General features: G+C 36.8%; 1 protein-coding gene across 1 annotated transcript in view; it reads left to right on the top strand.

Annotated features, from left to right (window-relative positions):
• The first annotated feature begins 14,185 nt into the window (after window positions 1–14,185).
• Window positions 14,186–15,171, top strand: part of LOC132178068 (uncharacterized) — a 13,084-nt gene continuing 12,098 nt past the window's right edge. Inside the window, exon 1 of the mRNA XM_059590529.1 lies at window positions 14,186–14,512. Within this exon, the coding sequence (XP_059446512.1) occupies window positions 14,186–14,512 (327 nt within the window). The remainder of the gene's footprint in view (window positions 14,513–15,171) is intronic.

Genomic DNA, 15,171 nt, shown 5'->3' with positions numbered 1-15,171 from the left:
TGAAATGTTAATTAAACATAACTAGGGCTTCAATCTAGCCCTACTAAATAAATTAGCTCCACATAGAGTTGATGTTAAACATCTTCATAAAAGAAAAGAAAAGAAAAGAATAAACCCGAGACTTGAACTTGAAGAGCTCCTATTCTTCTCCTTCAAAGTATATCTATTCTAGAGGCTTAAGGGTTTATTTATAGGCTTTAGAAATCCTTGACAAAGTAGTAAACCCTAGGGATTTCGTAGGGTTTCAATCCTATTGCAATTGGTAGTTGGAAAACCCTAATATGGAAAGAGGAGCATTCTGGCCGCCACTTGGTGTGTCTCATGCGCACGGGTCCAATCGATCGCAACCCGTGTGCGCTTGATCACTGGTTTGCGATCGATCCTTCTTCTGGCATGCGCTCGATCGCTCTTGGCCTGCTTTGTGTTGTGTCCTCTTGGGTACTGCGTTCGATCACAGGTACCCTGCGATTGATCGGAGTGTCAGAGAGCTCCAATTTTCTTCATCTTCTCTTTTTGAGCGTAAATCACCTAGTTTTACTTCATTTTCTTCCAAAAGCCTACAAAAGTATGAAAAACACAAAAAGGAGTTAAAATGGCCTAACTAACTAAAACCAAAGGATTAAAACATTCAAGTTAAGGGCTGAAAATATGAATATTTTAGCACTTATCAGACCACGTGGGTCTCTTTCATTTCTCTCCTGAGTACTTTCTTTTAGTTTTCCAAATCTCTTGGAAATTCTATGTTCATTCATATAAAACCTTCTAGCTATCAAGGTAAGTTCCTCTTCATCTAGTGAATCCTCATCAGAGTTCTTCCTAAGAGGTCTAAGGGAAATATCCTTATTTTTCCTAGGTTGAGGCAATGAAAACTCATAAGTTTGAAGAGTACCAACTAACTCTTTTATCCTCATGGCATTAAGATTAGTGCATGACTCAATAGTAGTTACCTTAATTCTGAACCTTTCAGGGAGTGATCTCATAACTTTTCTAATAAGCTTAATGTCAGAAACTTTCTTTCTTAGATTTATCATGGAATTTCTAATTTCACTAAGTTTACCAAAGAAATCATTAATTGTCTCATCCTCTGACATTTTAATTTCCTCAAACTGAGAAACTAGCATTTGAAGTTTTGATGCCTTAACAAGATTTTTTCCTTCATAAGTAGTTTCTAGGATCTCCCATATAGCTTTGGGACTATTACAATTTGAAATTCTAGAGAACTCAGTTTGTGAAATTGCCAAGCATAGGGCATCTATTGCATTTTTATTCGCCATACGAGTTTGGTTTTCAACACTAAACCATTCGGCTGTTGGCTTATTTAGAGCTTTAAATCCAGATTCAATGACAGACCAAACATTTATAGATTTTAAGAATAATCCCATACGGGACTTCCAATAGCCATAATTTGATCCATCAAAATTAGGCATAGTGTTATGGGTTTGAGACATCTTAGACATGAAACACAGATCACACTCAGGAAATTAATCATTCACGGAGTGTACCCGCTCTGATACCAATTGAAAAATGCTCAATAGAGAAATATCACAGTTTATGCAGAATTAACAGATATTTAAATATACGCAAACAATTATCAAAATATGAACAATCACACATAAGGATTTTGGTGACGAAAAGGAAACCTTTTAGGAAACCATCTAAAAGTAAATCCTCTTTGAGGCAGCCAAACCCAGGAAATCACTATCAAAAGATTATCTAGAGATTACAGAGGAACACTTACAAATCGATGCAAGACCTTGACTCTGTAAGATTAGCAAGCATCCAACTCGTCTCCTGGGTCACAATCTTCTTCAACGTGATTTTCCTTTACCGAACTCTTCCAATTGACGTCTCAATGACACTCAATCAAAACTAACACAAATCCTCTACGAGGAATAATAAGGCTAACAACAATTGATCACTCAAGCACAGCCTCTCACAAACTCTAGGGTTCTAAAATTCGTGCCTCTCTCTTCTATAAATATGTATATATATTAGTACATCAAACCCTAGACTTGGCCCCACTCAAAGCACGTTTTTGGGCATAATACGTACAGGGTGTCTAGAAAGGTTACATACCTGCCTGGATAGGGCCTTGCGGAGGACGGTTTTCCAGTTACTGGAATTGATGTTTGGAAGGCTATTTTCCTGTCAAGACAGCCTTGGCAAAGCTAGTTTGCATGCTTACTAGAATTACTGTCTGGGCAGGCTGTCTTGCTGTTCGGACAGCCTTGGCAGCGAGTGAAACTTGGTGCTTTCGAACTTCCGTTTTGATCACCAAATTCGCCAAACAAGAACTAACAAAATCCCCTTTTGGCAATTCGGTGACACAACCAATATACCGAGCCAGCCGAGCCATCCCATCAACTTCCCATATTTACTCTCCATTTTTGTCACAGAATGGCAAAAGGTCTCCATGGTTCCTGAAACACTCACAAAAAAATCAAGGCATATGTGGAACATGAATAACACAAAACAACTCAACTCGTGATCACAAAATAAACAAAAATGCATGAAGTATGCAGCAAGATCATGAAGACACACAACCAAAAACTCCCCCTCAAAGAATGACTCTTTTATCAACAAGAAATCGGACAAGAAAAAAAAAACAAGTTTCTCCCACTCAAATGTCAAACGAACACTCATGATAAACATATCAACGACTCATGTATTGCAGCAATGAATATCCCAAACATGCTCAAAATATGCAAAATATACATGAGACTAGAAATGGCAAGAAACTCATCGAATAAAGCCAATTTCTAAAACCTAACAATCTTCCCCTTTGGCCATTCAATGACAAAACTCATACACATCACAGACAACAACAATTACAAGTAAATAATAACATTTTACAATCTCACTCAAGCCTAACAAACCTCTACTAGACTAAGGTTGATCGAAGATGTGCATTATACTTGTTCTCTGGAAACACTACACAAACTCATTAAACATATAGGGAATAACAATGAATAAAAGCATGGATATCATTTACTAAACCCCATAACCACCAAGTCTCTCCCTCAAAACTAACAACTTCTCCCCCTTTTTGTCTCAATGGACAAAGGGATATAAAAGGAAAAGATGCTCCCCATATCAATAGATCAATTGATAGGACAAGAGGAAAGAGAATGAAACAACAATAACAATGACATATGTTAAAATAATTAAATGAAGAACGACAGATAAACGAGCATGTGTCATGAAATATTTAGTGCCAAAATATCTCATAAAAGATGTCAAAGAATACAAGAGATATGAAAAATATCACAAAAGAAACCCGGCTCTAATGTTAACTCCCCCTTAACATAAGCAATGTTAAATCACCGGTTATCCGAAAAGCTTAAGTTGATAGGAAGAGGTAAATTTAAGCAATGTTAAATCACGTGTTGGGCTCAAACTCCCTTTTTAATAGGTAAGGCCCAACACGTGGAATATTTAATTTAAATGGGGGTGAATTGATTGAGTCAAGGTTCGATCCTAAGACCTTTGGCTCTGATACCATGTTAAATTACCAGCTATCCCAAAGGAAGAAACTTGAGTGGGATCCTAACAAGTGTTCCAACAAACCACATTCTCCTCATTTTGTCATAAAAGACAAAGGAAGAAACTCAAGTGGCGTAACTTGTATCCTTCGAAGGTATAAACTATGGAGGTACAAACATTATGAGTAGTAAATGAGCCGAGCCGAGCCAGGTATTAGCAAACTCGGCTTAGCTTATTTAAGTAAATATTTAATCGTGCCGATCTCGAGTTCGTGGCGAGCTGAGAACCCTTTGCTCAGGATCGACTCATTGGAATAATCTGGTGCCCAGGAACGAGCTCAAGATCGAGAAAAATTTGATTTCAGGCGAGCCGAGCCCTTGAGTAGCTCGACTCAGCTCGCACCTCGTTAGGGAAGAAACTTATGCAAGCTCGAGCTTAGCTAATAAGCTGGCTTGAAAGTTTTATTTTTAATAAATCAATTTTACTTAAAAAATTGATTTCTTTTCAGCATTTAAAATTCAAATGGTTGAGCACCCAGGGCATTTTATTGATTTATTCACAACCCACTAGGTGGCAAAGACTTGGATAGTTGGATTACCAAACATTGGGCCATTTATTTTATAAAAGTGAGATGATATAGTGTGTGCTTCTTTTTTCGATGTGGGACAAGGAAAAGCTTCACAAGTATAACACGCCCAAACTCTATCTCTCTATCTTGTTCTTTTCACTCTCAACGTTGGTTCTCACTTCTCTCCCTCTCGCTCAACTTCACTTCTCTTTTCTCTCTCAACAAGTGTGCTGTGAGTGATAAAAAAGAGCAAGTAACCAATAACCACCACAAATGCTCTCTTGGTCCCAACTGCCACTACAATGTTTGGAGTTTTTTAATGGTTTTGGGACGAAGATCAGCTTGCAATTCTTGCCCTCCTCCATGATTGAGAAAAGCAAGCATTTTTTTATGCTCTAGTCTAAGTTCTGCAGATATGGGAAGAAAAGAGGAAAGCCAAATTTAGTTGTTGGTAGGTAAGGTTGAAGAAGGAATAAAAGAAGAAGAAAAGAAAAAGATGAAGAAGTGTGCTGGAAGTGGGAGACGAGGAATGAAAAAAGAAGAAAATAAAATGGAAGAAAGAGCGAGTGGCCTGGGGGAAGGTGGGGGAAAGTGGAAAGTTGGTGTAAGAGGAGTTTTTGATTTCGTTGTCTATCCTTCTAGGCAAGCAAGCAACAATGGCTGACCACCTATGACAAAAATAATCAATTAAATATAAGCCCAAAAGGACATAATTTTGACTAAGAAATGGTTTTAAAAATGGTTACAAAATGGAATTAAAAAAAGTTGTTTTATATATGTATAATTATAATTTAGGGATAAATGTAAAATTGGTCAATTTGGTTGACTTAAATTACAAATTCCATTATATAATTTGTTATTAAATAATCATATGATTTAATGATCAATAGATCATATGATATAACCATATAAATTCCAATGACAATACATACTTCAATTGTAGTTATAAGTAACACATTGTTGAATCCAATTTTAATTAATTAATTTGATATTATACGAATGACATTATCATTGTACACGAATACTATTGTTAAGCGCTAAAATATTCATATTTTTAGCCCTTAACTTACATGTTTTAATCTTTAGTTTTAGTTAATTATGTCATTTTAGCTCTTTATTGTGCTTTCCTTTATTTTGTAGGTCATTGGAAGAAAAAGAAGAAATTTAAGAAGTTTTGGACTTAAAAAGAGCCATTTTGGAATTTGGAAGGCTCTAGTAGTGCGATCAATCACAAGGGAGTTGCGATTGAGCACACTACAGGCAAGGATGGCAACATGCAAGGCAACCACGATCGAGCGTAAGCACCAAGAGGATCGATTGCAGACCTGCGATTGATCGCACACGGGTTGCTATCGAGTGCACCCGTGCGTGATGGCCAAGTCAGCCGCCAGCCTTAATAAGGAAAAAGCCACTTTTAGGGGTTTGTAGGCTTAATGCGAACTAGGGCTCAAACCCTACGATTTTTAGGGTCTCTAGAGTATTCCTAAAGGCCTATAAATAGATCCTTAAGCCCTAGAATAGATACACTTTCCGAGGAGAAGAATTGGAGCTCCTTAAGTTCAAGTTTCGGGTTTATTCTATTCATTTCTTTGTTTTTATTTTATAAAGATGTTTAACAGCAAACTTATGTGTAACTAATTTATTTAGTAGGGCTAGATTGAAGCCCTAGTTATGTTTAGTTAATATTTAATATTGGCGCCCTTGTGATGATCATGTTGTGATATTTAACTTGATTAATGCATGCTTTCATGAATTTCTCATATATGTGTGCCTGATCAACATATGCATGTAGTATGAACTAGTTAGTTAGATCAATTTGGATAACTGAGTCCTGGGTTTAACTTAAGTAACAAAAGAAATCCACACCGGGTTCTTGGGTTCATCAACATGGGGAACCGGGAGTAGACACCCATGCCCTAGGCCTTATGTGTTTGTCGATTTCCACAGTTTTATGCTTTCTTAAAGAACAACTTAGTAGACACCCATGCTAAATCCTTTAAGAAAGAAAAGAATTTGAGTAAACACCGATGCCTAATTCGTTGCTTAGGGAAATAAATAGCTTAAGGAGTAGACACCAATGCCTTTAGGTTGACAAACATTAGATATTCATAACATGATCAAAACATTGGCATATAGATATATTAGCTAAATATAGTTAGTGGTGGATATCAAAGCCCTACCTTTTTATTATTATCATCTCAAATCCAATCTTTGTTTTATTTTACTTTTGGAATTAATTTTAAGTAGAATTTAGCAATTCTCGTGGGACTGACCCCGTGCTTGCACCCTATACAACTGTGTTGACCTCGTGCAGTTGCGGGTAAAACATGCAATTATTTGCCTATTAATTTAGGTAGGTAATTCTGACAACAAGTTTCTGGCGCTGTTGCCGGGGATTGCGGCAAATTTTGTTTAGAATTAATTTCCTTTAGTTGTGTTATTTTAATTTTCAATTTTCAATTTTACTTTTTCCTGTAACTTATTTTGTTTTAAATTTTTTCTGTTTTTCTATTTTTTTTTCCACAGTTCCTATTTTGCCTCTATAGGTATGCTCGAGCGCCGAACTTGGGCAATCGAGCGCACCTTATGGTGCGATCGATCGCACATCCAAAGATTAGTATAGTTATTGTACTAATAATAGATCTGACTTTTTTTTATTTATTGCATGTAGGGTCATTCGAGTCTACATATTAGTAAGCTTTTATTTTTAATTTTGTTTTTATTTCCCTTTTAATTTTAAATTCTTTTTTGATTATTTTTTTTTATTTTTTATACCCTATTGCTCTGGTATAGCTTCCCTAAACTTGAATCTAGTAGAGATAACTCTCATGGTCCTCAGAGCCAATTGCTCCGATACCAAAATGTAGTGCCCCGACTTTACTTAATGAAAGGCAAAAGTGGAAATCTCTAATTCCCACTAAGCACTACTATCTCTTCCTCAATATCATTAGAGATTATAAATCTTGCAGCGGAATAACTTATTTTTTTCTTTCATAACCCTCACAAAACACATCAGAGCTCATAACAAGACTTCTATATTAAACAGATTTTTACATTGTACTTTACATGGTAAGAAAACACAGTAGTCAAAAGTGCCACAAACAGCACCTAAGTAACTGTACACAAAAAGCATCTAGAACATGTCTAACTATAGATACATTTCAAAAGATAGACATCTTCATAATATTCTACCATAAACTAAGGCACCAGAAAACCTTATCCACAATAACCTAGGCAGTCATATAGAGCATCTTCACCCTCTTCTACATCTGCATCAACATCTATGTAAATGTGGTGTAATTGTTGTGTTACCACATTTACATAGGCAGATTAATGAGTCCACGGTCTCAATAAGTATAAGAATTACTGATATTTTCAATATGATCGATCTTTTTCAAAAATATCTCTAACATGGTGATTATAATAACAGCTACGTTAGGTTTCCCAGACATATTCATTTTGTATAGCTGATAAGATAAGCATTGTAGAGTTGTCTTGTAATAAAATCCATTTATCTTCTCTAGACATTTTCTTTACTATGTACGACTTTATATTTATACATATATCCATTTTACTTGCATCTCATAAAATGAATATGCATATAAATATAAAGAGGTAAAACACATAAATCACGAAACATATAAATCACATTATTCAATGAATGCAATGCAATTGCTGGCCTCTCCGGCTTTCTAAAGGACTTGAACCTTTCGTTTACGGCTTTTAGGAGACTCCTCTGGCTCCTCGGTTAGCACCTATCTTCTTATTTTAACCTGGAATGGTCCTTCGGCTTCCACCGTTAACATAAGAACACCTCATAGTTTTCAATTCTACTTTAGGAAGACAAAAGGTTTCTTACTTAACATGAGAGGCTCCTTTTGCTCCCACCGTTAACATAGGAAAACCTTCTTGCTTCATATTTAATTCATCTCTTATTCTCAATCTTCAACAGTATGCAATAACATGTCTCTTAAAATCATTCTTTTGTTCTCATAATCATCTCCTTTCATTTCGCAACTTATTTCAATACATGTAAAAATAATTGAAAGCATATACTCATGTTACTCATAAAATAATTAGGCTCATGTAATAATTATACTTTGAAAGCTTTATAAAAATAGTATCATGCTCAGTAAGTGGTTATACTTACTAAAATAGTATTATGCTCAGTAAGTAGTTATTATTATAAAAATAGCATCATGCTCAGTAAGTAGTTATACTTACAAAAATAGTACCATGCTCAGTAAGTAGCTGTACTTACTTTTCACCGTAGACCATTAAGTTGGATTCCCATTCTAACCCTTGATTCTAATAGTCACTGCATTTAGTGCGCCTGTGTGCGACCATATATTAGTTTAAAATTATATTTAAAATGCTAAAAAAACGTCCTCTTAATTTCTCCCTATGCTTTATCCAAAATTGGACAACAAAACGACATATATCTAAAATATTATAATCTCAATTGGGTATCATAACGACTATGTAGCGTTACCACATATTTTTCTATGGGCATTACTACGGCATTGATGTAATATTTATTTAAAACTACTAATATTACTTGGGTATCACAACGGCGCTATTGTAAAATACCTAATAAAATTTAGGTACTGCAACGATGTATTTATAATATTTAAAAGGATGATTGAATATTACCCTTCCCGAGATATTCAATCACACTTTCCCGAGCAATTTAGACATCATAAAGACATAATTTAAATTCTAATAACTAGAATTGACATAAACTAAGGATAAAATAATTATACATAGCATTCCCACTTGAGCTAGCTCCAAAGCTTTAAGTTCTAAAGCTTATGTTTATATATGCTAGTTTCTATTCGAAATCTGGGAGAGAGAGAGAGAGGGAGAGTGTATTGCTGTGATTTTGAAAAGCATACACTGCACGGCCTAGGTTGAAATTAAATTAATAAAAGGTTGCTAGTTAAAACAATACCTGATTGCCGCCAATAACATAAAACAAAGCTTTAACTGCCGCCTAAAAACTAAAGCAACTCAGAACAAAAATTAAACGGCCGTGATTTATGGTATGCGTGAACTGTGACGTCACTACAATCTCACTTTCTTTGCTGCAATTTCCAGATTTTATTTTTACTGGTCGAACTCACTAGTGCAGCGTCCAACCCAACACAACCACACAAAGTCAAGTTCTCATGAATCTTCTACTGGGTGTATAAAAACAGCTATGGCCAAATCCACTCACGCACATCCACGTTTACCACACGGTTAAATAATAATATAATTATCTTTAACTCACACGGTTACCTATATATGTATATACAAACAAGTATCACTATTTATCTATTTAATGGACCAATTTCTCTACTTTTTAATTAGTCTCATTACTCTTCTTAAAGCCTAAAATAAGAATCTTTATTAATAAAATGGAGGGAACATTTTCCTCTGGTAGGATTCTTGGCTTCCCTCTGGAATTTTAATTGATGTCTTTGGGCATAGAGTTGTCTATGATGCTCATAGTAGTTTGGAGGCTAAGTTGTCTTCTGTCATTCTTAATGGTGATTGGTTTTGGAGACGAGCCAGGTCTGAGGCTCTAGTGGAGATTCAAGCTAGGCTTCATGAGATAAGGTTTGGACCTTATGACAAACCTGTATGGACTGTTTCTAGGGGAGGTTCATATGTTAGCTCAGAAACTTGGGATTTTCTTAGAGAAAAGAAGGTAGAGGTTAGTTGGTGGAAGATGGTGTGGTTTCCAAATGCTATCCCTAAGCATGCTTTCATTTTATGGCTTGCTGTACAGGACAGGCTTCTCACTGGGGATCGGTTGATGAAATGGGGATATAAAGGTGAGGTTAAGTGTTTCTTCTGTCATAATCAAATTGAAAGCAGGGATCATTTGTTTTTTGAGTGTAGCTTCAGTTACAGAATATGGAAGTTTTGTATGCATCGGTGCCATGAAAACAATTCTCCTATTATCTGGGATGAGGTTCTGAAGTTAGGAATCAGCAAATGGGGAACTAAAACTCTTAAAGGTCTCCTCTGCCACCTTGTGCTAGGATCTGTTATTTACAATTTGTGGTGCACTAGAAATGAATTGAAACACTCTGGTCATCCTATTTCTGAGGAACAGATTTTGAGGAAAGTTCTTTGGGAAGTGAGAACAAGAATTGCAGGGAAGGGCAAGTTTTCTGAAAACAGAGAGAATTTGGTTTTAGCTGCTCAGTGGAATTTACCTGCAGATTTATTCTTGTAATAGTTGTAATAATGGTGTGGTTTGTAATTAGGCCCTTGGGAGGGCGTCTCTGTTGGTGAGGCTTGGTGGTTTTTTTTGTGGTTTTGTTTTGTTTGCTGTCTGTATTCTCAGCTGCAGACTGGATTCTGGTTTTTTAGCTGGATGGGGTAGGCCTCTGTGAGGTTGAGTTTTTCAGCCTTTTGGAAAAGGCTTGTATTTGGTGTTACTATTGTTGATTGGTTTGTTTGCTAATAAAGTCTCTTATTCATCAAAAATAAAAAATAAAAAAAATCAAGGCCTATAAATTAAATTCCATCAATCAAAATATAGTCCCATAAATATCCACATTCTTTTGACACCTCCAAGATTATTATTCTATCTAGTTATAAAATATTCTTTAAATTTCACCTTTAATCATAGATTAAAAGTTCATATCATTACATCGATTGTAATGTCCCACATCGCCTGGGTATGGAGATAGAGATGTGCTTATATGTATACTTACACCCTTAATGACAACAATGCGTTTTAAAGTCGTGATGATCATGATCTCATCAGAACTCCGTAGCCAAGGGTGCTTTTGCGAGAGTAGTACCAGGATGGGTGACTTTCTGGGAAGTCTGGTATGGAGGAGCCAAAAGCGGACAATACTATGTGTCATTGGTATGGGGTGTTACAGATAATCCTCGTTTTTGAAACATGAGTTTTGAGTGAAATGCCTTTGATAGATTGACAAGCAAAAGACTTGCTCAGGAATTGTTAAATGCCAAATATTGTATATTTGAACCTCTTAATTTAAAATTGTTAATCTTTAACTGTGTCATAATCTGTTGTTCTGTGTTAATTCTTTGTTTTAGTGTTTCGTAGGTTGCTAAGAAAAAACTAGGCCTTTAAAGGGAAAAATGCAAAGTTTGGAAGAAAGTTGAAAAATGAACTATCTAAGGTAGGATCGAGATCACCATCTTGCGCTCATGTGCTCGAGCCCACCCACTATAATACCCCTCCCCAATAACACACAATATTGTCCCCTTTTGGGCCCCCACGAACCAGAGTTCTCAAGAGGTCACCCATCCTGGTATTACTCTCGTAGAAGCACGCTTAACTGCGGAGTTTTGATGGGATCATAATCATCACGGCTTTAAAACGCGTTGTTGTAATTAAGGGTGTAAGTATACATATAAGCACACCCCCATCTCCATACCCAAACGATGTGGGGCGTCACAATCATCCCCTCCTAGGACCTAGTATCCCCTTTGGCGACCCTCATGGGATTAGCACATTCTTGGCTTCCCAGCAAGTGCCCGGTAGCAACCTTCATGGACTTGTGCACGCTCCCCCCTTCTCAGACTGGGCAATGGCTCTTATACCATTTGTAAGACCCCACCCCAATGACACACAATATTGTCCACTTTTGGCTCCCCTAAACCAGACTTCGGAAGAGGTCATCCATCCTGGTACTACTTTCGCAGAAGCACGCTTAACTAGGGAGTTCTGATGGGATCATGGCCATCACAGCTTTAAAACGTGTTGTTGTCATTAAGGGTGTAAGTATACATATAAGCACATCCCCATCTCCACACCTAGGCGATGTGGGACATCACAATCATCCCTTCTTAGGACCCAGCGTCCCTGTTGGCGACCCCATTCTTAGTGTCCTAGCGAGTGCCCTCTAGCGACCTTCATGGGGTTGTGCACACTTCCCCTATCTCAGGCTGGGCAATGCTCTGAGACCATTTGTAACACCCCATCCCAATGACACACAATATAGTCTTCTTTTGGCTCCCCTAAACCAGACTTCCCAGGAGGTCACCTATCTTGGTACTACTCTTGCAAAAGCACGCTCAATGCGGAGTTTTGGTGGGAGCATGACCATCACGGCTTTAAAACCGTTGTTCTCATTAAGGGTGTAAGTATACATATAAGCACATCTTCATCTCCATACCCAAGCTATTTGGTAAGTCACACCCACTCCCACCAGCAAGTCATCAATGCGCAAGCGCTACGCAACATAAGAAGATTGCATGCACGAGTGCGATCGAGCGCACTGGCCATGTGCTCGAGCACACTCGTCTACCAGCTAAGCCCTAGTGCCATTTGCAGGGTTTTAAACCTCAGAAACCCTTATAAATAGAAGGCAGAGCCTCAAGAAAAGGAGGCTGGAGACCAAGTCTGAAATTTCACAACTTTTCTCCCCATTGCATTTAGTTTTTCTTTAGGTTTTGGTTTTATTTTCCATAATCATGTGGAGCTAAATTCTCAACTAAGGTTGAGGATGAAGCCTCATCAATGAAAAGTGACATTGTGTTCATGTAAGTCAGTGTTATCCAATTTTATTGAGTTTTAATTTCAATTGTTTTACTTCTAATCAATTTGTGGAGTGATTCTTTGATATCTTTGCGATTCAAGGATACATTTGATGATTTGAGATAATTTCATATAATTGATTGCTTGACTTTTTAATTCATAAAAAAATCGGATATCTCTTGTGATTTGTTCTATAGATACAATTGGATATCCCTTGTGATTTAAATTGGATTTCTTTTGTGATTTGTGTAAAAGAATGGATACATGGGATGGTGTTGATTAACTTTTTGAAGCAAAAGTAAAACATACCCAAAATTTTATTATGACAACTTTGGATGATATTGATGAACATGAGATGTGTTGCTATGATTTGGTGAGTGTGGATTCCAAAATCTTACTGCTTTATATTTTGATTAATTTTATTTTGTTTAGTTTATGTTTTATCTTTTACTTTAACAACCAAAATTCAAACCTCTTTTCGAACTAAGTTAGGATTAAATTAGTTTAGATATAATTTGTTCTTAAAAAATACAATTCCCTATGGGATTGACCTCACACTTGCAACCCTTTCACTGCAAGTGATTCATGCACTTGCGAGTATAATTAAAATTTCACAACAACTTGTTGGTGCGGTTGCCGGGGAATTGTTTGATTTTTGAAAACAATTTATGTCTAAATTAGTTTTATCTTTCTACTAGTTATAATTAGGATTTTAACTTTGCAATTTGTTTCTTTTATTATTGTTTCTAATAATAATAAAAAAAAATATGTTTGTTTTTTGGGCTTGTTTTGCAGTTTTGCCGAATCTTCATCCGCACATCAATGCTTGAGTGCAATCGCAACCAAGGCCGCAGTTACCCATTTGAGCACACCTGCGCTCGACAACTTCACTCATCAGCTCGAGCGCTTCAGCGCTCAAGGTAGAACCACTGACAGATCAGCGCTCTTGCGCTTGATCCCATCCAGCCTATGCTCGAGCGCACCCTCACAGACAGCACCAACAGACTAGAAGTAGCTGCAGATTTTTGCCAAATTTATTTGGTTCCTTTTGTGAGTTTTTAATTTTTAGTTTTTATTTTTTATTTTTGATATTGTGTTAGTCGTTTTTTTTTTTTTTTTTTTTTAAAAAAAATGGTTAGTACTTTATGTGGGATATTTGCATGCTAAAGAGTGGAAGCATGGATTTTCAGTTTGAAGATTTTAATAATTTTTCTGTATAACATGCTTCTTTTAGTTGTAGGACATCAGCTCCTACCAACTACCCTCACAATTTGTACCCATATAAACCATGTTCATATTGTTTCAATCCTTATCATCAGGTTAGCAATTGTACAACATTTGGGCAATTTTCTAATTTTTCTTGTGACCACATGAACACCAATTTCTCGAGCCCGAGGTTTAAATCAAATTCCAATTTTTACAACCCGAAATGGGGCAACCATTCTGATTTCTCGTGGCAAGCTTAGGCTACGGGGAATTTTGCTCCCCAATTTCATGAACTGCACCATCCTGAATATCCGCAGTTCAATAACCAATCTTCCACTCCTTCATCTTGCAATTATCATCCATAAGAATCATCATTGCAGGACACGTTTAAGGCATTCATGCAATCAACTAACCAGATCATGCAGTCAACTAGCCAGGTCATACAACCAAATAACCAAGTAATACAAGAACTACGACAATCCATGCAAGAGCTCAAAGATGCTAACACTCAAGCTACTGGGGTGGCAAAATGGATTGGCCAAAGTGAGAATGAACACTCATCTAAACATCAACTTTACCCAATGACTCAATATTGGGACAATGAGAGCATAGTGGATAACAATGAGGAAAAAGAGCTTCGAAGTCGATTGATGGCTGAAAGACACTACATGATTGATGAGGATGATGCTAGAAAATCTTATCATGAGCATGTCCAAGCCACCACCATACTTGAAAGTGAGGAAATTGTGGATAACAATGAGGAGGAAGAAAAAGAGGAGCAAGTTGAGCACACAAAGCAAGTTAAGCCCCAACAGATCATAATTTGTCCAATGACAAGGAAGTGAGTACTGAAGCTCCTTCCTTCATCATTATCCCTCTTGAGACACATCATGAGCCCAAAGCTGCAGCTCCACAATGTCTGGAAGAGCCATCTTATGTCAAGATCTTGAAGGACTTATGCACACAAGTGAGCAAAGCTAGGAACCATGGTCCAAAGAAGATCCTTCGAAGCAAGCAAGTCGGCTACCTAAGATGGTGAAACATCCTTCCGGAATGCTAACAAATTTTAAAGAAGCAAGGGTGGAAGGGATTGGTTGGACATCCGAATAATCGGGGAAAGTGCGACGAATTTTCTTTTCATTTTATTTTCCGCACATTGTCTTTCTTTCCTTTTCATTTTATTTCTTGACATTTTATTTTCGTTTCTAACAACAATTAACCTTGTGATGCTTGTTTCTGTGAGAAAATTTTGCTGTTAGTTTTTAACAGGTGTTTTGATGTTTAAGTTTGGGGGACGCCCTAGCCTTTCGCACACTAAGTTGTTTCCTTACTTCGGGTAATGTATTTCAATACTAAATATTGAAGACAATGTGTAATTCAAGTTTTGGGGTATAGAAAGACACTC

Source organism: Corylus avellana, chromosome ca4 (assembly GCF_901000735.1).
Source record: "Corylus avellana chromosome ca4, CavTom2PMs-1.0".
NCBI lineage: Eukaryota > Viridiplantae > Streptophyta > Magnoliopsida > Fagales > Betulaceae > Corylus > Corylus avellana.
The sequence above is the reverse complement of the archived record's forward strand: the minus strand, read 5'-3'. Positions and strand labels throughout refer to the sequence as shown.